General features: G+C 30.1%; 5 protein-coding genes across 5 annotated transcripts; 1 reads left to right on the top strand and 4 right to left on the bottom strand.

The window, feature by feature from the left end:
• Positions 1-259: 259 nt before the first annotated feature.
• On the bottom strand, positions 260-1,729 carry LOC109609318 (1,5-anhydro-D-fructose reductase-like). Its single transcript, XM_049961300.1, has 6 exons — positions 1,542-1,729; positions 1,351-1,492; positions 1,071-1,297; positions 775-1,019; positions 471-719; positions 260-418 (listed from the first exon to the last, which is right to left on the bottom strand). The coding sequence occupies exons 1-6, from the start codon at positions 1,677-1,679 to the stop codon at positions 376-378; spliced, it is 1,044 nt and encodes a 347-aa protein (XP_049817257.1). The 5' UTR covers positions 1,680-1,729; the 3' UTR covers positions 260-375.
• Positions 1,730-2,134: 405 nt separating this feature from the next.
• LOC109609345 (1,5-anhydro-D-fructose reductase) lies at positions 2,135-4,254 on the bottom strand. The gene is made up of 6 exons (XM_020025999.2): positions 4,084-4,254; positions 3,188-3,329; positions 2,908-3,134; positions 2,602-2,849; positions 2,294-2,545; positions 2,135-2,231 (listed from the first exon to the last, which is right to left on the bottom strand). Exons 1-6 carry the CDS (start codon positions 4,213-4,215, stop codon positions 2,192-2,194), a joined length of 1,041 nt encoding a protein of 346 aa, XP_019881558.1. The 5' UTR covers positions 4,216-4,254; the 3' UTR covers positions 2,135-2,191.
• A 2,905-nt stretch (positions 4,255-7,159) lies between these two features.
• LOC109609344 (1,5-anhydro-D-fructose reductase) lies at positions 7,160-8,601 on the bottom strand. Its single transcript, XM_020025998.2, has 6 exons — positions 8,422-8,601; positions 8,221-8,362; positions 7,955-8,169; positions 7,651-7,895; positions 7,348-7,596; positions 7,160-7,292 (listed from the first exon to the last, which is right to left on the bottom strand). Exons 1-6 carry the CDS (start codon positions 8,548-8,550, stop codon positions 7,262-7,264), a joined length of 1,011 nt encoding a protein of 336 aa, XP_019881557.1. The 5' UTR covers positions 8,551-8,601; the 3' UTR covers positions 7,160-7,261.
• Positions 8,602-9,242: 641 nt separating this feature from the next.
• On the bottom strand, positions 9,243-12,827 carry LOC109609343 (1,5-anhydro-D-fructose reductase). The gene is made up of 6 exons (XM_020025997.2): positions 12,679-12,827; positions 10,750-10,974; positions 10,249-10,390; positions 9,723-10,197; positions 9,418-9,669; positions 9,243-9,363 (listed from the first exon to the last, which is right to left on the bottom strand). Exons 2-6 carry the CDS (start codon positions 10,897-10,899, stop codon positions 9,318-9,320), a joined length of 1,065 nt encoding a protein of 354 aa, XP_019881556.2. The 5' UTR covers positions 10,900-10,974; positions 12,679-12,827; the 3' UTR covers positions 9,243-9,317.
• Positions 12,828-17,383: 4,556 nt separating this feature from the next.
• On the top strand, positions 17,384-21,879 carry LOC126264839 (transient receptor potential cation channel protein painless-like). The gene is made up of 2 exons (XM_049964340.1): positions 17,384-17,569; positions 19,354-21,879. Exons 1-2 carry the CDS (start codon positions 17,455-17,457, stop codon positions 21,849-21,851), a joined length of 2,613 nt encoding a protein of 870 aa, XP_049820297.1. The 5' UTR covers positions 17,384-17,454; the 3' UTR covers positions 21,852-21,879.
• The last annotated feature ends 2,967 nt before the right edge of the window (positions 21,880-24,846 follow it).

Raw genomic sequence — 24,846 nt, forward strand, 5'->3', positions numbered from 1 at the left:
TACATATTATTAAATTGACTACCATCCAAATGGCTACATGGTCAGTTTTCAAATCCAGATCTAAGAAGCCATATTTGGTGAGTGGATGTAAATTAACACCAATGTACTCTTTTGATGGAATTTAAATTTTTAGAAATAAAATAATAGATATAACTAATAATGTTAAAAATAATCATTCTTTAAAATTTTACGATTTAGAATTTTCTGATTTCTATTTAATTTATTTCGTAATTGAACTACAGATAAAACACAAAGTAAATTGATTTATTTCTCTTTTTTATTAAATTCTCAGGTTAATTTTATTTATAATACATATAAATACATACACTTATATGAATATATCTAATGAATTACAAAATATAAATGTAACAATTTTTAAGACGTTTTAATGAATGGATATTCTGGATGTTTAGTAAACCTGAAAAACAAAACAGTAGTAAAATATATAGTAAATGATATTAAACAATTACCCTTTAAATGTTGAAAAGTCAAGTACTCTTTCATCTTTATTTAAGGCTTTCAAATCTTTCATATCTTGGTCGTCAAGTTTAAAGTCAAATATATCAAAATTCTCAGCAATTCTCTTGGGATTTACACTTTTAGGAATAACCACAAGGTCTCTTTGTATTAAGAACCTCAGTAGTACTTGGGCAGGTGACTTATCGTGTTTCTTAGCAATTTTTACGACGGTTTCGTCTTCCAAAAGTTTGGGAATAGTTCTAAAATCACAGACCAATTATTTCAACCACGATTTAATCGTTTAATTACCCTTACTTATTGGCGAACTCGGGATCTTTGGCTAAACCGGGTGATCCCAAGGGTGAGTAAGCAGTCACAACAATATCGTGTTTCTTGCAGAAATCTACCAATTCGTTTTGTTGGAAGTAAGCGTGACACTCAATTTGTAAGTTACTGGGTTTAATTTTAGCATTCTCAACAACCCTTTTAAGTTGTGTTATGTTAAAGTTGGACAATCCTATAGATCTAGCCAAACCTTTTCGCTGGGCTTCTTCCATTGCCTAAACCACAGGTAATGAGACATTTAAATAAATTACATGTTATTAAATTACCTTCCAAATGGCTACATGGTCAGTTTTCAAATCCAGATCTAAGGAGCCATCTTTGGTGAGTGGATGTAAGTTACCGTCAATGTACTTCAACCCAAATGGTGTGTGTACCAGGTAGAGATCTACATAGTCGAGTTGAAGATCCGCTAGTGACTTGTTGAGGAAAACCTCGACGTGTTCTGGTCGCATGCCAGGAGGTGGCAGTTTTGTTACGACAAATAAATCACTTCCTAAAATTTAAACTTGGTCAAGTAATTGCGATGGAAATTGTTTTGTTATTTACGATTTAGTTTCCCAGATGATAGCCAACGGTTTAACACTTTTCCTATGTTTTTTTCATTTTGATAAACTGGAGCCGTATCAATGTGGCGGTAGCCTACCTTCAAAGCAGCCTCCACAGCATTTTCTATTTCATCACCTTTAGCCTAAAACCACAATTAACAATAAATAGTAATTAAAAAACGTTATACATACATTCCAGGTTCCAAAACCTATAACTGGAATTTTAACATTTTCACTAAGAGACATCTCTGGTATGGTAGCTTGAGTTGATGGTACATAAAGAAAAAAGTGTGCACTAAAGACACAAACAAAAACTAAATTAACATGCATCTCGTGTAATTAATTGTTAATGCAAAAGTCACTTTATACTGGTTTCTTAGCAGAAACTGAACCAGTAAGTTTGTCTTACATGAATATAAATAAACAGAATGACCTTCTACCAGTGTCTTAGAAGCATTTGCATGTAGCCTCAGGTTTATTATTTATATGATAGTTTATTAACGAGGAAGGTGGAATTGTATGGATTTAATTATAAAAAATAAACCAGTTTGACGCATTATATAAAAATCTTCATTAATGACAAAGACATTAGGCTTGTTGTAAACTACTGTATATATGAAATCATTTGATTTACAAAACCAAAAATTACTAAACAAAATATGTCTTAGTTTATTTTTTAAATTATTATTGTTTGTTAATTATTAATTTTTTAATACAGTACTTATTTTTAATAAAACCACTCATAAGCAGTTAAATATGTACGAGTTTAAATAAAACACCAAAAATGTTTAAACACAATTTTCAATATATTTAATTAATTATCACATTTCCATAATTTACACTTAAGCATCATTGAATGGATATTCTGGGTGATTTTCGATGCTACAAAAAATAAAATATTCTTTTAAGATTAGTCGCCTAAATGTAAGTAAATATTTATTTACCCTTTGAAAACCTTGAAGTCCACGCGACGAGCGTTCTTGTTTAACTTCTTCAGTTCGGCCATGTCCTCATCGTCTAAAGTGAAATCGAAAATATCAATGTTCTCCCTAATTCTCTTGGGTGTGGTGCTCTTCGGTATGGCAACAAGTCCCCTCTGAATGTGCTGCCGCAATAAAACTTGGGCCGGTGATTTATTGTGTTTCTTTGCGATTTTCTCCACCACCGGATCTTCCAAGAGGTTAACGGTCTTTACCCTAAAAAATCCAATCTCAATTAATTAAAATTTCGATGGCAATCACGGACGACTAACTTGAGTCCAACGGCGTCGGCGAATTTCTTGAAACCAGGAGCTCCAATTGGCGAGTAGGCGGTCACGACAATGTTATTATTTTTACAGAAATCAACAAGTTCGTCCTGTTGGAAATACGCATTGCATTCTACCTGCAGATTGCTGGGTTTGATCTTTGAATTGTTTATAATTCTGGTGATCTGTGAGATGTTAAAATTGGATAATCCGATCGTTCTTGCTTTGCCTTTGTCCACCTGCTCCTCCATTTTCTAAAATTAATCGACATTAATGCCTAACGTAGCAGATAATTTGATATTATTTTTTCACCTTCCATATGGCTATATGGTCAGTTGTCGGGTCAATGTCTACAGTAACGTTTGTATTTAATGTTGCCGTTTCTCCTTCCTTGTATTTAATGCCTATTGGCGAATGAATCAAATACAAGTCTATGTAGTCAAGCTGGAGATCATGAAGGGATTTGTTGAGGAACACTTCCACGAGGTCTGGTCTCATGCCGTTTATGGGCAATTTTGTTACGATAAATAAATCAGAACCTTAAAATTATATTGTATAAACTGCATTAAAATTTGAATTGTGTTTTACGTACGTTTGACCTTTCCCTCGGAAATCCATTTCTTTAATACCTTTCCTATGACGTGTTCGTTTTCGTAGAGGGTGGCAGTATCAAAATGACGATAGCCTGCTTCGAGGGCTTCTTCCACAGCTTTTTCTAAGGAATCGTCTTTTGACTGCAGATTAAGTTATTAAATTAACAAATACACAGTAATTCAAAATTCATGATTATTACTACAAATTACGACAAACTGTGTCTACAAGTTTAATAGCACGGGAAATAAAAAAATAGTGTTTGATTACAATGTTATGTAATGTTTAATAATACCTCAGTGATTATTTAAATCTGCAGAGCAAATGAAATAATGGCATTGTCAATTCAAATAATTACTAGATGATTACTTGTAGGAATTGTAAAAACAATGAACAAACGTTGTTATTATTTAACTATATTTATCATCATGATATTTATATTTTTTTAACAAAGTTTTACGAAATTCATATCTTACATGTTTATTTTTCTTAATTCATAAATAGAATAAAAATTATATTGGATGTATGATATATGTGTTAATTAGTACACAGGGTATCCCTACAACATTAGGGGACTCACATTGCATATATATTTTTTATTTTTCTTTTTTAAGAAAGTGAAAGAAGAAATTAATAAATAGTCTTATCCAAAAACTTTATTCGCAGACTATAATATTAATTTTTTTCATAATGATAATTAAAAACAATTTTTTATATATTTTTACTTTTTTACTTTTTTTTAATATAAATGTGTGAAAAAACAAAAGTTTTTAATAAATTAAATAAAATCCTGAACAATAAAAATAGTACTAAATAAGAAAACAATGCTGTCAATTTTTGAACTAATTCAAAATGTTAATTACAATTAAATTACATATAAATGGTCATATAACTTACTAAAAATGTTCCGAGGCCAATGGAAGGCATTTGAATACCTCCGTTGAGTGTAACCGAGGTTGGTGGTGTGGTGGCGTGGATTTTGCATACAAAACCGGACACAAACAGTGCTGCAAAATACAAAAGCTCCATCGTTAAGGATCTGATGCCGAACCATAGACTGCCCAAAGCTGAACTAAAGTTCTGTTTGGAGTTGGAGGTGTTTATATAAGAATATTTTAATAGTTCAAGTATCCTTGGCCTTGCCCATCACCACTGATTTTTTATTGTAATTATCTGGCTAAAAAATACGATGATCGTTCATAATTCATCTGTAGTAAGATTCGATTTGTATAAATGATGTATTATGACTGTATAATTATTTTTTAAGAAGTTTAATCTGTTTACTGTGAATCCATTAATCATTTTATCATAAAATATTCCATTTCAGTTTAATTTCATTATAATGAAAACATATTGTAAAAATAATAACTATTGCAACTCATGTAAAGAAATATATATTTTAATTTTTTTTATATTAATAATTATTGCGAGACATATTTATTAAAAGAACAAATATCTTATCTGTTGACATGTTGATTACAGATCATCTTCAACGTTTGTAATTTCTCTTTTGTTATAAATTAGGGCATTATAATATATCTGTCTTACGAAATATACTTATTAGTATTAAATTTGAAAAACATAATGTAAGGTGTGCCTAATTTATACCCAGAGATAATTTAATATACATTTTATTTCTTGTTAAATGTGATTGAATAACAACACCTTGTGTCAACCACATTGTAGAATCCAAATTCCACTCATTCAATTACTAACTCGGAGCAATGTAATATATAATAGGTTTCCAAGAACAATATATTTTAATATTTTTACATATATTCAAATTATTATCACAATTTTACTATTTCTTTTCTAAATATTTTTACTATGTCATCGTTTCTTCTTAGATACTAAGTGCAATAAAATTAAACAAAAAAAAATCATTTTTGATTATAATTTCGTAGTTTGGTTAAGACATGACAAGATTTGTATTTCAGTTTCACTATGATTCAATAGGTTTTCATATTTTCGTCCTTCTACATTTATGCATTGTTATTATATACCAATAATTATCTATTATTTTAAGAGGTGTGTATTATATAAATATTATATAATAATTATACTAAAAAAATATTATAATAATAAGTTTCTTTTTTTAATTTTTATTTTTTAATAAGTAATTAATTCATTATTTTTTAATAAATAATTGAATCATTATTGCTACTTACTCATTAGTAACTGTTGACTATAAAAATAGTTTTGTATATGTTTTTTCAAATAATTATTGTTTACATTCATAACATTTTTAAGAAGCGTAACTAAAATTGCCTAACAAATCTTTGTTTGTTAATTATTAAAACAATGACTAGTTTTCATGAATTCTGGATGATTTTTACTTCTAAGCTGAAAATATGAATAAGGTTAATACTACATTTTGAAAGTTTTACTCTTTAAATACTTTAAAATTAGGAAATCTTTTTTCAAACAATTTAGATCCATCATGCCTTCTTTATGAAGCTCGAAGATATATGTATCACTCACTCTTGATCAAAGTTGTTTTCAAAAGTTTTTAATCCAGTGTTGCCCATTTCTTACAAAAATATAGTTCATTTTGTTGATGGTAGACTACTTGAAAACTAAGAAACCTAATCCTGATATTTACAAGTGTCTTTTCTAAGACATATTATATAAGTATTATATGACTATCATGTTCAACTTCAACCAATTTCTGAAATATTACATTTAATAAGAAAATTTTGTACCACTGAAGTCCATATTAACCGAGTCGTCTGACATAAATGGAAAAGGATCTTTCTCATCAAATCGATATCCATTCTTAAGACTTCTTAGATAATCTATTCTACGTGCATAGGTCTCATTCCTCCAAGAAGTAACTTTGATACTATAGATAAAACAACAAAACAATTAATAAACAACAATTAATAAACATTCAAATGGACAAATATACCATATATTTGAAAATACATACTTTTTAGTTTATCAGATGACAACCACTTTTTTAAAAGGCTCCCAATAATTATTTCATTACCATAAAGTATATGAAGTATAAAAATGTGTTTAAGCATCTTCAAAACATTTGGATTAGTATATCATTTTGTGCCTGATTAGTCCTAGTAATTCAGAATAGTATTTTACACTACAAGGGAAGAAAGTTTGAGATTCCTGCACTGCGCGACATATTGCCCGAGGCGTAGCCGAGGGCAAGATAGATGGCGCGCAGGGCAGGGCTCTCAAACTTTCTTCCCGTGTAGTGTATACTATTTTTCTTACTACCTCGGTGGAAAGTACGTATTTTGCTCCCCGGTTCCGCGACAGAAAATAGTATTTTTCAAATCAATTTAATGTTCAAAATGAGTAATAAGAAATTTTTAATCATATCTTTTTGTTAGTTATTAAAAATGTTAAGTTGCCATAAAATAATATATAGTTTTCATGATGAAATGGATACTCTGATCTATACTAAACAACTGGCAAAGCTTTACAATTGAAATAACTCAAAATCAAGTTTCAAGTTATATCTATCAAGTATTTTTCGTCAATCTCAAAGGGAAATATGTCAGAAATATGGTTATTAATATTAATGGATATTCGTAAATATACATATATATTTGTAAATAAGCTACTTTTAATTTATCTGATAACAGCCACTTTTTTTAAATTTTCCCAATAATCATTTCGTACCTTCTTGTGCTTTATTAAAGTCGGCGGTGTTGTTTGTTGTCTCATTGACAGTAGAATACGTAATGTGATTACCGGAAGCATTTCAATAAACTAGAAATTTAGAAAACATTAACGTCCTATGTAATTTTATATGAAAAAATCATATGACTATCTATATTGTGGATTATAATTATTAAATTATCTGGCTGACAATTGTGCAATAATATCTAATTAGTTAAACGATTATTTATAGATAGATATATAGATTGTATATTATTTAAGAAACTCATTCACAATAAAATATTTGATAAAAACAATTATATAGTTGGGTTTTGTAGTGTAAATAAGAAACTTTTTATCTGTAGACTTCTTTATTCATCTCAAAATGTCTTTTTTGATAACTTGTATTACGTATAAAATTGTGATTGATGGTTTTGATATAATTATGATCCTCCTAAAACGGATATTCTGGATGTGATTTAACGCTGAAATATAAAAAAATGATTAAATGTTTCCTTATATTAGTTATATAACACATACTTTTTGTTATGAGTGAAATCAATAATTCTTGTGTCTTTGTTGAGTTCGCTAAGTGCTTTAACATCCTCTTCATCTAAAGCAAAATCAAAAATGTCGATATTTTCCTTTATCCTCTTTGGATTAGTACTCTTAGGAATGGCGATCAGACCTCTTTGTATTGTAAATCTTAACAAAACTTGAGCTGGAGACTTCTTGTGTTTTTCAGCAATTTTAATTACAACCGGGTTATTCAAAATTTCAGGAACTTTACTGCAATTAAGTATGCATAAATTAAACTAGTATTTTATTTTTAAAATTACTTACATCTTCACAAACGCGGGGTTCCTGTCCAAACCCGGCGAACCCAATGGAGAGTATGCGGTAACAGCAATGTCGTTCTTTTTGCAAAAGTCAACCAATTCATTTTGCTGCAAATATAAATGACATTCGATTTGCAAGTTACTAGGCTTGATTCTCGAATTGTCCAAAATTTTGGTGATCTGTGAAATGTTGAAGTTAGAAACTCCAATCGCTTTAGTAAGTCCTTTGTCAACTTGCTCCTCCAATTTCTGAAAAAAAAACCCGCTTTGTTCAGCTTCCGTAAAATTAAACAGGAAGAAGGAAGTACCTTCCAAACAGCCACATGATCGGTGGTCGGGTCCAGCTCGGCGCTGGAGAAGCTGAAATTTCCGGTAGGATACTTCAGTCCAAAAGGATGGTGGATGAGGTAAAGATCTACATAGTCCAGTTGCAGTTTCTTCAACGACTGTTTAAGCAAATCCTCCACATTTTCGGGCCTCAGTGCGTATGGAGGTAATTTCGTCACAATGAACAATTCACTTCCTGTAAAATAAATCGTATAATTGAAGGTCAATTAACAATTTATAAACATACTGTTAACTTTGCCGGAAGATATCCATCGGTTTAGAGCTCTGCCAATAGCCTCTTCATTTTGATAAACGGTGGCAGTGTCGATGTGTCTGTAACCTGCTTCTAGGGCTACATCTATAGCATTTTCCACTTCTTTGTCAAAAGCCTTATAGGAAAGTAATATTAATTAAAAAAAAAACTAAAAACTGACAATTTATGACTTACTAGAGCGGTTCCTAGACCCAAAGTAGGCATTTTAGTACCAACATTAAGTGTGACATAGGTGACTTCATTTCCTTGGACTTCAATTATGCATAATAATATCGCACAAACAGGAATAATTTTCAAAAACATGATAAACAATGTAACGCACGCTCCGTAGTCTCGACTTAAAGTTGCTTCGCCGTGGCTTATACGGGGTATTTATAGTATCCTTGACCTAACCCATCCGAGTGTTTGCTCAAGAAAATTAAGAATTTTTCTGTGTACTAACTGGTTATGCAGTAGATTTATTTGCATGAAGAAAGTACGTCTTTTTTTCTGACGCCTGACCTTTGAAGTACTGTATTATATAAACTGATTTACATGCAAAATTGTACTAGGAGTTAATGGATTTATAATACATCTCAAGTTGTTGTGTAATTAAAAACTCTTTATGTATACACTTGACTGTAATCAGTTTATAAATAAGTAAATTAATTAAATCTGAAATACTTGTTTAAATATGCTTGTGCACATAATTTTTCTAGATGCTTTAAAATTTGCTATTATCATGTTTGTTGTGTTTCACGGTTTAGTGTTTGTAAATTATATAACATATCGTTAGTATGTTGTTGACCCCAGTGTCCTTGATTAATATTATGTATGATTGCGAATACATCTGGTTCTTATGAAAATGTTTAATTCTGGTGCGGAAATCTTCAAACATCTTTCAGTGTTTGATTTTTATCAGTTTGTGTTCAAGGTTACCGATCAGTGAAACAAGTGGTATAAACACACTTTGCCAAGCGATAAAATAAATTCGAGGAATATATAAAAAACTATGATTAAAATAAATCTGTTTATTAATCGTTATTTAAAACTACATAAACAACATTCGTTGCATACATGTTCCACTACGTTTACAGCAATTCATCGGCAAACGGGTATTCAGGATGATTTTCAAGTCTAAAATCAAAATATTGTTGATCTTTTTCTAAATTCAGACCGTGGCGTTCTTACCCTTTTCTGTGCTTAAAGTTTATTATCCTAATTTTTTTATCCAGTTTGGCGAGCTTAGATAAATCCTGTTCATCTAGTTCGAAGTCATAAACGTTTATATTTTCGCGTATCCTCTTCTCATTTGTGCTTTTTGGTATTATTATCAGACCTCTTTGTAGGTGTTGCCTCAAAACCACTTGGGCGGCGGTTTTGTTATGCTTCTGAGCGATTTCCAGAATCACCGGGTTTCCCAAAATGTCTGGTAAAACAACACTAAAATTTACCACCTTAATAACAATACCAAACAAATATTATAAAACAATTACTCCACGCCGAGGGATTGGAAATACTTTCCGATCGACGGATTTCCAAATGGCGAATAGGCCGTAACCGAAATATTGTGACTCTTGCAAAAGTCAACAAGTTCGTTCTGTTGATGGTACGCGTGAATTTCTATTTGAAGGTTGCTCGGTTTAATTCTGGAATTGTTCAAAATTCTCGTGATTTGCGATATGTTAAAGTTTGAAAGTCCTATGCTCCTGGCGCGCCCTTTGTCCACTTGTTCCTCCATTTTCTTCCAAATGGCTATGTGGTCGGTTGTGGGGTCTATATCGATGCTGCCATCAGGTTTGTACGAATGCAGTTCACCTTCGAGGTATTTCATTCCGAATGGTCCGTGTATTAAATAAAGATCCACATAGTCTATTTGTAGGTCGGTTAATGATTTATTCAGAAAGTATTCCACATGTTCGGGCCTCATTCCAATATTAGGGAGCTTTGTGACAATAAAAAGATCACTTCCTAAAAAGTTAGGAGATAATATTTTGATTTAATAAAATGTATTGGTCTTACTATTCACTTTTCCGGTGGTCAGCCATTTGTTTAACACTTTTCCAATAGATTTTTCGTTGCCATAGACTGTTGCAGTGTCGAAATGTCGGTATCCAGCATCGAGGGCTATATCCAAAGCTTTTTCCAACAAATCACTGTTTGCCTATTAGATATTATTGCGAATTATTGATATACTACATAATATTTAGGAAAGGTCTTGTAGAAAAAAATTGCATCACAAAAAATTTACTTGCCAAGGGACAACTTTTAACAAATTGTAATGTAATAATAACTTTGTTCTCGTAAGCAGGGATGTAATCTCCCAAAAAATTGAGAATAGAAGTCATAGACAGTAGAGTCGAGTCCATTGAAAACATTTTTAATTCGTGGTTTTCATTTCCCAAATCTCTATTACCACTTCAATAATATTGTTTTTAAGTAATCGATTCAATATATAAGAGCAAATAAACGATTTTTCTGATTCAGATTTATTGGAATGTTTTTTTATATATAAATTCTTACCTGCCAGGTTCCGAGACCAATGTTTGGCATTTTTGCATTGTCATTAAGAATAACATATTTTGAAACAGTTGCACAAATAAAGGAACTATTTAACAATATACAAAAAACAGGAAATAATGTTTTCGTAAATAGATTGGTAGGTTTTAACATTATTAAATCTTTGATGGGCTTGTAACGATCGAGAGAAGACTGAGCCTTAACCTTGTAACGGTCAATAGTATTGATCTAGAACAAACAGATAAATAAAGATATGTATTTATTAAAATTTAATACTATCAATGTTTTAATGTTTATAATTATAAATAATTAATTGAAGATAATTAAATTGTATGTAACGAAAAACGTTCGTAGAAGTCTTCCATGTCTCAAGGAGAGTAAGACATGTTAATTCTGCATCAACATTTGCGTTTACTCATGATTTTATTAAACATTTTAATAAAGTGAATTTAAATTAAAGGTGGTCAATTGACTTGTCTCATTAATTATTTTATAATTATTAGATCCATTCCCGCTTTCCCAAACGTCCATTTAATATTCACTGCACGAATAAAGAGTACTTCACATAAAGCCTGACCCTTTTGTTGAATTAGCCGACCGTCTGTCGGTTCTTATATTTACATATAAGCGCATAGATTACGGTGGGATTATGTACGGTGTATTAATTCAAAATGATATTGTGCCCTTTTGACTGCCGAAAGTATCACTTTCATGTTTATTATGCATTAAACCATAATAACTAGAGTTGACAAGTTATACAACATTTCGTTTGTGGACTGTTCACGAATTTGTAATCCGTTCAAGGTGTTTAGAAAACGGTTAATTGTAAAGAGTGTAAGAAAAAGGCATAGAAACGGAAACATAAGAAGATTTTTGGAAAAACATTATTTATAATTATAATACCCATATTGAAAAATATATTTTAATTTTAATACAAGATAAAATCAGTTTTAATAATGGTAATTTTTTTCATTTTCTGAAAGAGTAGGAGATCGATTACGCTGAACTCTTTCTCATTTGTGTATAAGTTATTTATGTATTATATTTCTTGTTACGCATGATAAACTCTAACATTATAATCATTATTATTATTATTATTATAATTGTATATATTTTGCCAATATATTATCGTGCCATCAAAAACCTCAAACAATGTTATATTGATGCCTCTAATATGTAACAATTTCCTTTTATAAAAAATAGCTAATAATAGCCTTATTCTTTTTTTACACAAATTTGATTTAACACGAGCTAAAAGGAAAAAATATCTTTTTATAAGAATTGCTTTGTTTTAACACGATTATCAATATTCTCTTTCTGTACAATTTTTATTTATGTAAATAGAGAATTAGGTGTATATTTAAAATGTTGTATGTTAAACTGAAGTAAATGCTCATTGAGCACTTCTAGACCATCAAGGATATCAAGGATGGAGTGGTAACGAAAGCGTAGGCAACTAAGACTTCTTATAACTAAATGTGAATAATTGAACGTGGTTTTTAAATTACCTAATGTCCAGATTTTGTTATTCCATGAGTATTTTCTGTTGTCCAAACATGCATATAACGAAAATAACTAACAGTTAAACCTGTCTCGAAAAACTTATGCTAGAATCATATAGTTGCTTTTGGTCCAAAGAAGTGTCACCCAATTCGTTCTGCAGAAAATTTAGGTAAGCACCATATGTAATAAGACTAATTACATCGCTTACATCAACATCCATGTTTAATGAAAAATGTACCTGATTTTGTTACACCATGAGCATTTTCTGTTGTCCAAACATACATATAGTTAAATAACAACTAAGAATTAAACCTGCTTCAAAAATTTAATGGTACTTGATGATCAAGTGGATTTAAGGCTTGTACTAAAATACAAATAAAGCAGTTGCTTGTGGATAGTTGTTCAAACAAGAGTGGCACTAATTCCTACCTTTGTTGACTTCCTCCACACATTCGTTTCCGGATTTTACTCTATCCATACTAGAATTTCATCCTCTGTTCTAAGAGTAGATGATTTGATCTTCTGGATCTGGATCTTCCAAAAATCAAAGAAACTGACGATATGAATAAACTAGATGTGGATTAATTTGTATCATACCACCACCTGGCAATAGTTAAATACATGTATATTTGTCTTGTTGACAGTTAGTTCATTTTAAACTTACTCTATAATTTGTCAGTACAAAATTACTGTTAAATAACTGTCAATGATGACGAACATGTTGACAATTGTACCACCACAAAAATCTTACATTAGATAACAAGGCCTACTTCACTATTATCCATTGGATATTGATGAACTTCGACTCTAGCTCTTCTGCTAAGGAAGATACAATTTTTTATATACATTTTTTATACTTCATCCTAATATCACGTATTTTACCTTTTCCTTTTAAGACATATTTGTACACTTAAGGGAAATAATTTGCCATTACAACACTTTCTCACCAATAATTTAATCACAAATAAATCTTAATTACAGATACATTGAATTAAACCTTTGGTGTTAATAATTGTTTTTGGATATTTAGGGAACAATATTTATACAAAAGGATAATATTATTTGACATATTGGTGAGGCTCCTTATAACCCGCCTTTATGACATACCAATATTGTGTTACAGAAAGCTAGTTTGAGAACATTTATTGCTTACCTGTTATAAAACAGAAACAGATTTCCATATTAATCTATTTATGAATATATTATCTACGGGCAGTTTCATATTAAAACAGTATCAAGTTATGCATAATTAAATACAACAAAGTGCATAGTTTAACCATCAACAAACGTAGTAGGATGAAACATCTGTCCGTCTGATATGTTAATAATTTATTACTTGTCAGATGCTTCTTTCGCCACTTTATATGTGGTATATTCTATGATTTGACGTCCTGGTTGAGGGAACACAATAGATATGATTAATTCGTTGCACCGCGGCTTCCCGGACCAGAAAAAACAGTATCAGTTTCACTTTTAATAAACGCCCATGAATATTAAACCGGTGTTGGTAGCGGCAGTTGGTAGCGTCGGATAATAACAAAAACCGGGGGCACATCAGTAGCGAGAAAAGAGGGTTTAGATCGCGGACCACCGAGATGGGCTGACGGGTCGACGGCTACGCTGTTCATAGCCATTATTCACGATCCCTTGAGCACTGTAATTAAAATCCACAGACCCGGGGCACGACTTAGTTTTACCTGTGGGATCCTGCTGATTTTCCGGCCAGGATCGCTCTCGAAATGTTATTGATGTTCACTTATTAATGGCGACTCGCCGGAATATTGGGATGAATGTTTTTAATTAATTTTTTGCCTATGGTTTCCGCAATATGAATTTTTAATTGTACTTATACAGAGAAATGACACACAATACTATTTATTAGGATTATTATTAAATAGGAAATGCACACCGCAATGCAATCAAATGTATAATGTAGACAATGCTCGTTTGAAATTAAATTTCACGACTCATCAACATTGATGGTTTTTGATGTTTTATAGAGATTATATGTCGTTCGGCAAGTTTGAATTGAAAACTCAATTATATACTGCGTGCAAAAAAAACGCAACACTTAGATATAATTAATTTATCCATTTCTCATAAAAATATTAAAATGTTACAGAATAATAATTGATTAAAAAATTAAACAAAAATCTCAAAGCATAAATTGTCAGAAGCCATACTAGCTAAGCTAATAAAGGGTCGGACCCCCTTTTTGATTAGGACTCTTACTGATTCGTCGTGGCATCGATATTTTTTGTGGTATATCATCCCACACGAACTGAATTTGACGTCTTAGTTCATTAAGAATCCGTGGAGGCGCTGTAAATTCTTTATGGGTTGCCCCATCATACCACACACATGTTCAATTCGGAAAGGTCTGAAGATCTGGGTGGCCACGGCAGTAAATTCACATGGGAGACTTCTAGGAACTTGAATATATTCCTCCTTATGTAGGGATGAAAATAAGACTCCAAATCATCCACATGTCGGCGGGATGTTATATTACCACTAATGAGAACTGAAGGTGACCTGCTGCCTCTTTCTCCACGTCCCCGTCTTACTAACGCATGACCATCGTACATGTCCAAGCAAAAGGGTGATTCAGCACTAAACACAATGTAGTTCAATTCCTCAGCCTACTGTTGACGTTCCATACACCACCACGTTGGCACCTATGGTTTGATGTTAGAAGTAAGACCAAAAAAGGGCGATAACTCCGTAGGCCAAAAGACGGAGGTAAACAGATCGAATACCTATTGGCCTACCTTCATCTGCTAAATATTCATCAGCAATCATCAGCATTGAACTCATGCTATCCCTTAGGGCCAATAATCTAAGACGACGGTCTTGTGACTCTGTGATAGCTTCGGGTCTTCCGAAACCTCTTGCTCTACTTCTTCACTCCATGACTCCCAACATCGTATTACAATACTCACATTTCTGTTAAAACGCTTCGCTATTTATTGAATCGAAAATACATCTCTATCCAGGTCCACTATTCTCCTCTATCAAACTTACTTAATTGGCTAAGTACACGCTTGTTTGAGATACCTTAAAAATGCGAAGAAAAGGGACAAAAAACTGACAATACGTTTTCCGATTGACTTCAAATTTTAATTATGTCTTATTTCAATAGGTACCTATTTGTAGTAGTATTACGTTTTTTTTAGTTTTACAGTATATTTAGACCCGGACTTTACTCAGACCAATCGAGAATCTCAACAGTTAGTTTTATCCTTTAACCAACTTTGAGTTTGTATTGAAAATTAATTCATTACTTTAAACTACCCCTCGCCAAAATTTTGGAGGATAATTGATACATGTTTTAGGCTATATATGCTATATACTATATAAGATTTGTTCATTCCGTCGATGTCTGATTGTTCTAATAGATAGTCTGATATTGTATGTCTCAATTAATTCATTTTTTACTAAGAGGGTAAGACAGTATAGTCCTGATTTTTTCAATTTGTCTGTCAGTAAAAGGAGTTGTTTCTTTGTTAGCACATTTTTATATAATATTCTCAATTAAACATTTCATACTTGATAATGACATAGTAAACTATTTTTCTGAAACATATTAAGTTTTTACCAGTCAGCAATATTTAAACTTTGATGTTTCATGTTAATTATTATTTCGCTCTTCTCTGGAATGCAGTGTTTCTTTTTTTCCATTGAAAATTAATTATTCAATATAATAATATAAATTCTACTAAAAATAAATTCTTATTATTAAGAGTTTTATTAAATAGTGCCAAAAAACGTAAATATATTTAAATGTGCCATTTTTTTGCGAAAAAAAATTAGAATAATATGTGTGTTTAAAGTAATACCTTCGTCGTCGCAAAATATGTTTTTTGTAGTGACGGGACAAAATTTGTATTAAATACTTTTATGAAATATTAATTTGTATTTAAATTTCGTAATTTTTTTAATAATCCCTTCAATCCAGTATTTTATTTAAAAAAATCTATGTACTAAAAACAATTTTTGTTTAGATTTATTTGGAACACATTTTTTTTTAATGAAGTGCGGTATTGTTATAATTACTTTTATTTTAATTGAACAAAAATATTAATAATATTCCGTTTATTATTTATTTATTGTCAATTTTTTACATCAAATAATTTCTTAATTCTGTAGACTTTGTTATATTTTAAATTTCTACAGTGTAGTTAGTGTTCATTTAAAGTAAATAAAAGTATATTTTTAATAATGTATTTTTGGGTTAGTAGTCATTTCAACGGCACTGAAAAGATTTTTCAGATTGATGCTTTTTTGATCATCAAAAGAAAAATTGAAAAATACGGTATCATTAGTACTTTGTTTATCAGATATTACTTGAATGAACAATTAAAGTTTAAAATTTGTAGTTATAATTAGCAAAACAAATTTACAACATTTATATTCGTAAGTAATTATTAAACTAAATTTACCAAAACTATATTCATCGCTTTAAAATGATAGTGACTATTGTAGAGGATGTACAGTAGCAGGCATTTCCCAGGGCAGATAAAAATCATACCATTGTGAACCGTTTAAACCACTCTGTTATACAAATTGTTTGCAAATAATGAACTGGTTGACAATTTTCGGTACAGATCGAAGTGTCCGATTAAAATTGTTCGGCCATTAGTGCATTGTTATGGGCAGTTGTCGAATTGTCGGTTTCAATAGACTCGGGACGAACCGCAGCTTGGCACTTGGCGTTATCTGATTGAAAAAATGACAAAATGTATTTAGTGGTTGGCATATTGTTGCGTTGGGATGTCTCTCCTAGACAGGACGACGGGATTATTCAGTTATGTAATGTAACAATAAAAAAGCTTAGTATTTAAAAGGACATTAGTAAATTAAAATATTGGGAATGTGGACTAAGTTTCATCGTGTATCTTTTAACAAGGAAACAACATTTGATTGGTTATTTTTACTCATTGATAAAATTGGATGTCGAATTAAAATTGTCTCGGTTAAATATTTATTTTATTTGTAGCGGCTGCGCATTAGGCATCTGTATTGTTTGAAGTTTGTTGTTAACTTTTATTACAGTTATATTTGTTTCAAGGTAATATTGGCCAGTCTATCATATTACTCATTGCTTGAACGTTATTTATACAACATATTTGAACAGTTTAAAAACCAATTCTAACATGATAAGATTAAAAAGATTTTCGTCGCGTCCCTGTCACCTGAAATGTGTTCATGCCATGGTTTAACACGTGTAAAATTGAAATAATCAACATGAAACAAATATACAAATTAAAAAGTACTACTTTTATTAGTATGGATGCGAAACATGATGATTTCACCGAATTAGGTATGTACTAATAATAGTTTTAATTTGTAGGTAAGGTAAATAAGAAAGAATTTAGGATTATTAAACATATAATTTGTCATTTTGATTTCAATTATATAATTTTATTTTATTTTATGCAACTTTTATATTCCAAATAAATAAATCTAAAAATAAAGTATATAATAAAAAAATATACATGAGGATTGAGAAAGTATAACAATTTTTAAGGTACAGGCAAGATTCAAATTGACTGACTTTCAATTAATTTTTATTATATCATATTATTAATATGAAAAGTTCATTGGGAGATCGATTTTTACTCTTAAATGGACACTTAATAAAATATTGAATGAAAATGAAATGCAAATGCAAATTACAAAATAAAATAAAAACAATAATTAGTTATTTTTTATTAATTTTTATCATCCACAAATATTGAATTAATTAATCAAAACAAATAAATTTTATTATGTGTTTTTATTAAAGAAGTAATGCATTTTATATAATTTTAAATTAATTAAATATAAATTAAAAATAGAATGTAATAATTATCATTTTTATAGGCGACAAATAATAACAATTTATAGTATTAATATATAATATTTTTAAGGATAATGATAAGAAATAGATTAGTATTAACTATAATTTTTATACAAAAATAAATTGAATAAGTAACAACAAAGACAAACAAATATAGTTTTTCTTAATTTTTATTGTATTATGTACTTTTTATTTAGTAAATAACGATTATTGTTGATTATTTGTACTAATAATAACAGTTTTAAAAGACAAACAGTAGTAATTTTTTTATAATCACTGATCAAAATTAAAAAAAATCATTTTTTAAGTTTTAAGATATAGTTTTTATATATTTTTAGGAGCAATAATACGAAATACGTTATTAGTATTACCTATAATTTTTTATAGAAAATAAATTAAATAACACATATTGTAGTGCCAATTTCAATAGTTTCTAAAGATATTTTTTATTACTTTGTTAACATCCATAAATTTTGAAAATTGAGCAGTCAAAATAAAAGGTCACATTATATAAATTTTAAATTAATTTAATTACTAAATAAATTAACAATTAAAATATAAATAGATTATTATTAAATTTATGAAAATAATAATTAATTTTATATATAATAATATAATAATCTTAAAAAACAATATATAGGTTAATAAAAATAAATAAATCCAATTTTTTATTTTTTATTAAATATTTAATGAATCTGAATTATTAATTAAAGTAAAATGACAATTTCTAAAGAAAATGTTTATTACTTTTTTATTATCCATTTTGAAAGTTATCAATTATACATTTTTTATTAAACAATTAACGAATTTTAAATAAATTTAAATTGATTCTTAATTAATTAAGTTAGTGATAATAATTATTTTTTTTGTTGAGAACAAATAAAATACGACTATTTTTGGTTATTTTACCAATAATTAATTTTAGACAACAACAACAATTTTGGAAAATATGATAAAAAAATCATTAAAATATTAACATATTTTGTATATTTTCAAGAATAATAATAAGAAATATTGCTATTATTAGTTATGTTACTGACAAACTTCATATAATACATGTGTTTTAGTTCAGGCCTTATTTTATTGTACCGTACACTTTTGGTGTCAGACGACGATGTCATAATATTTACTTGTCTAATTTAATTAATTTTGTCAACATTACAAAGATAACGTTTCTAGGAGGGAACTGTAACAATGTGTGCATATATAAATTAATATTATCGACTGTTTATCATCAACTTTTGCTTATTATTATTTTTTTTCAGATAAACAAAAATTCCGGGATATAAAAAAGTCCTTGTGGTTCTACAAGAATTCAGAAAAAACGACAACTGGTGACGCTTTAATAGCAGTACTGCGCTCAACTCCATCACTAATTGACTTCAAAGATTTTAGAAAATTTACGCACTCAGAGTCGATCCTTCCGACAATACTAAATTTAAAACGAATACCTCGCGACGTTAAGAAATATCTTTATAAACAAATCATTTCAATTGCGACCGTGAAGTATCCAAACTGTATATTTTTTGCGAGCGCTGCCTGTAACGTGGACGCCGTCAAATCGATATTAAAGAACACGAACGATCCGAATATTTTGCACAAGACCAAAGAGGGAAGCACACCGCTGTCGTTTTTGTTAAGATTCGGGGACTACAAACACGAAAACTTCCTGCAGTGTATGGAATTATTGATTACTCAAAATAACATCAACCAAGTGGACTACTACAACAAAACCCCCTTGAAAGTGGCTTCGGACAACCATGCGAGCGAAGAAATCATACGGATGCTACTGCTGAAAGGTGCGGATCGAAGTAAATGTAAACTTTATCGCGAAGAAAGATATAACGACGTCGTTGACGTTCAAGTCCCTGAAAAACCACCGGAAATCTTACTGTTCGAATACGCCATCCAGGAGAGGCCGACCAAGTTTAAGGAGTTGCTGACCCAATTTCAGCACTTGAAGGACTACGACGATGGGGAGAATACGCTGTTACAATACTGCATCATCTTCGACAAACCGAAAATTGCCAAAATATTGCTGGAACAAAATTTCAAAGTAAACGTCAACTTCACAACAGCAAGGAACAATAAGCATCCACTACTGTTGGCAGCCATTTTGAACAGATGGGTAATTTTCAACTCGATTCTGGAGAGGAAGGATTTGGAGATTGACAGCAACATGTTCTCGTCGTTTGTTAAGTTCCGAGGCAACGCCATTAAAATAAAGTTTTTTAAAAACCTTCTGGAATACAAACGATTGAATGTTGACTTGAGAACGGGCGATAACAACACACCACTGCATTTTGCCATTCGATTTCACAATAAACGTGCCATTCAGAGTTTACTTAAACGAGGAGCATCACTCACTTATAAAAATAATCTCGGTCAAAGTTGCTTGAATATTATCAATCCTCAAGATTTGGAGGAATACTTTGATTCTTGTGTAATTTTCGATAATTATACGGACGACATACAAAATCCCGATTACAAATTGCAGTTTGATTTTAGAATTCTTGTGAAAAATAAAAGGGCAGTAAGGGGATTCAAGGATCATATAGAAACGGATATAGTAAGAAAGTTAGGTGCTCGTAAACGACTTCAATATTTACTTAATCATGTGCTGATTCAAATGTTAGTAACTCTGAAGTGGCGAATGGTGAACAGATTTTTCTATATTTGCGTAGGCATTCGTGTATTGCATTTTATATATGCCACTTTTATTTTGTTACTTTATCCATACACTCATTGGTTGATATTATCTTTTATTATACAGATAGGTTTAAATTTCCAGTTCCTGTACAGACACCGAAGGGATTATAATGTCCATTCAGTATTAGAAACTTTTAATACAATTCTTTATGTGCTTTATTTTACAATTGATAAATCCAAATTTAATATTGTATCTTCAATAGCTTACATCACAATGTCTCTTTCGTTTCTGTTACTATTGGGTTACCATCCTTCCTTTTCTAAATGGTCTGCCATGTTACAAAAAATCTATAAAACATTCTTTCTCTTATTCTGTTTTTTTATTTGGCCAATAATATCTTTTTCTCTTGGATTTTATCAATTATTCAGCCACAGTGAATCTTTTAAAAATATTGATCTTTCAATTTTTACAGTTCTCGCTATGCTCACCGGTGAATTAAATGCTAAAGATAACTTACTTAACATGGAAGATAGTATAATAAAACAGTTACTATTTATACTGTTTGCAATCTGCATGACTGTGATATTGATGAATTTTTTACTGGCTGTGACGATTTCAGATATAGGTAAAATAGAGCGAAACAGTGAAGTGATAGCTATTAATAATACCATAAAATTCATTCAGTACTCTGAAAGAGCTTTTTTGAAGATACCTAGAAGATTGCTTTTTCTAAAACACTTTGTGAATAGCCCCTTTATATTTCATAACAAAAACACATTTGTATCCAAAGAAGATTTAGTGCTAGAGGAGGAAGATCAACTTATCAACAAAAAAGGCAAATACAAAATGAACTGCTATATAAATAATCTTTACTCATTCGAGGAGTTTGATGGTTTAAAATTAAATCTTGACATAAGATGCAAGATTCAAAACTTGTATGATATGGTGACAAACCGAAAGAAGACACAACAACAAGAAAAAGAGAGGGAAGAGAAAATTGACGACATAACAAAGAGATTGAGCCAAGTGGAGGATATATCAAAGAAAATGTATATTTTAGAAGAAATGGTCAAAAAAATTAACAGTTTGGACGAACTTCTAAAGAAAGTATGATGTAAAATAAAACAATTTTCCACATGTGTATTTTTGTTTAATTTATTAAATACACATTTTGAAGTGGATAATTTGAATTATTTTAAAAAGCAAAATATCAGTGACATTATATTAGCAAAATAATATCTTCTAATCACGTTCATGCCAAGTCCAAGTCCAAGTGGATTTCGTCTAACGAAAACCCGTCTTCTGGTCGTAATTCATTGTTGACCACCACCACCATATAATATGTTATGTGTAATTCATTTTGTTGCAATCGACTTCACTTGCGACTTACTACACACTATAAGACAAATACATTTGGGCTACTTGTTTTTGACTAGGATTGTCATGTTCCAAAATAGCTATTATAGCGGCAAAATCTTCAGAAGAAAGTCTTCATTGAGACATTTTTCGGTGCTAAACAATAGATAAATTGAGAATGAACCAATTGAGTCAATAATGTTACTGATTAAATTAAAACATATTGAAAATATTTTTAAATTTATTTAATCTAGGAAATACAAATTATCCACTTCAAAACACATGCAGTGTCATAATATGATATACATAAATGATTTCGACGCGATTGGCATGGAATTTTTTAAAAGATGCTCTCGAACTCGATAAATATAATCAGATCAAACCTGCTGAAGACTCCAAGTCACAAAATCTAGTGGTCAGATTTTTTTAATGATGTGTCATTCACAAAACCTTTTCTAAACTCATTAAACCATACGACGTTTTGTTGATTCATCAGATTAAATAGAATTTATAAAATTAGTTAATTCACAAGATCTGTACTACTGTTTGAAATTCGATCTATTTAAAAACCATTTAAGTGAGCAGTTCATTCAGCAAGCCATATTCTCACAAGAACCATCCCCGAACGCTTTCTCATTGCGTAAGCGATACCTGTCGGCAGCCAAAAGACCATTTGATAACAACAAAACAAGCATTTAAAATTAATACACCATCCCTTATCCCAATGGAATCCCTTAATAAGTGTAATCTATACGTAAATATTGCGGCTAGATGAACAGTTGGCAACAATTGCGGTATGATCTGCTTACGTAATGCGACACCCCAGGAGGCGGCCTTTATAAAGATGTCGGCACTTCTTTGAGCAGGGGTAAAGTACAAAGGAAACCGATGTTGAGGCTCGTGCCTCGAAATTATTGCGCAAATTTGTAGTGCCGCCGACCTTTCCTTATACAAGGAAAAGATTAGAGTTCAACCATCTGATTTACCAGGAAGAGGAGATTATTTAGATGGGGCGGTCACCACTAAATACGGATAGGGGAACATTCTTATATTAATCTATTAATAGCTTCTGCAAATATTTAATTAAGGTGCTTTTATTGTGATACATCACTTAATGTATGTATATATTTTTTTTTGTTATATTAATTTGATATATGTATATCAGATAATGTATGTTTTTAATTGCGATTATAATAAACAATTGATTTAAATCTATATTAAAATATTAGTTTTACAAATAAAACACTTAAAAACCTGATTTATATTTTATACATACATCGTACTATTTATCGATAATATCGACTTGATGAATGTTAATAAAAAATATCATGAAACTGATAAACTAGTATAAACAAAATATACATATACAAAATTATGTTTTAAATATGAATAAAATAAAAAACAAAATAACCATTGCAATAAATATAGCGTAATAAAAAGGCATTTTACCCTCACTATACCTTTGACGATACGAAAAAAATATATTTATAATAAAGATATTAAAAAACATCTAAATAAAAATTTTAATCCGACATAGGAAACCACAGGTTCGCCAAATGCTTATTCTTAAACCCGTCAATCCAAGAAAGTATCCAGTTACTTTCGAACTAATGACGTTGAAAATTTGTTGGCAAAACTGCCTGTTATCGATTAAATCATCAGAGGCAGGTGATTCTGTGTAAATCCGAAGAAAGGGTTCTTGTAATGTTATATTTGCCAATTTCGGATTTTTCGCACGAATGCTTTTCCACCGTACCCCTGGCGCTTCTGGCGCTTCTGTTTATGTTTTACAAGGCGCAAACAATGCTGCCTTTTTAATCTCTAACAAACCTCTCGGAAATTGGTTAATCCATGTAAAAAACTTTGTTTCTGTGGTAAGCCGAAAATTGTTTTTTCTGGGAACCTAATTTATTTGGATTTTCCATTAACGTTGTTGTTAAATTGAGAATATTATATTGTCAATCTATTTACATTGTTTATAGTGTAAACTTATGGAAATTACAGTTAGATACATGAAATTTTATGGCAAATTTAAATTCAAGATAAAAATTTAATTTTCATTAATTGTTTAGCTGCACATAAATTAATTAAATTAATTAATTTGAAATCCTTAAATTTCCACAATGCTAAATTAATTTTTAATCTCTAAATTTTAATTGTTAATTTTTAGTTTCGATTACATGTGAAATTAAATTTTATGGTGTAATTAAATTAAACAACCAATATTGACTATATATAGTGTGGCCCATTTGAAAGCGTGTCACTCCTATACATTCTGTATTTTTCGTCTGTGTTTTGTCAAACTTTGCATTTGGTTTAAGACTATCAAAACTATCTACAATACTATATAACAATGGTTATATACCAAATTTCATAAAAAAATATTCATAATTCTCTGGAAAAATAATTAATTATCTTATAAATTTATTTTTTAATCAAGTAAGGTAGGAAATAAATTGACAACTTAACTTATCTCATTTTTCAATAAAATTTGAATAAGTATACTAATAATGCTAATCCCAATACTCGCAATACTTTATTTGCTTCTACCAATCCAATTAAATGCCTTTATCATATCGTTTTCGTAAGTTCGTAGTAGTTAATGATTATTTAGTAATGTAGTGTGAAGTTAATGATGTCCGAAGAAAATTGTCGCAAAACAATTGAGAAAGGTAACCACAAATGAAAAAGATATTTTGATAAATACATTGGATTGAACGGTAGATTGATGGAAGCAAATACAATTTGAGTA

The sequence above is a fragment of the Aethina tumida genome, chromosome 1 (genome assembly GCF_024364675.1).
Source record: "Aethina tumida isolate Nest 87 chromosome 1, icAetTumi1.1, whole genome shotgun sequence".
NCBI lineage: Eukaryota > Metazoa > Arthropoda > Insecta > Coleoptera > Nitidulidae > Aethina > Aethina tumida.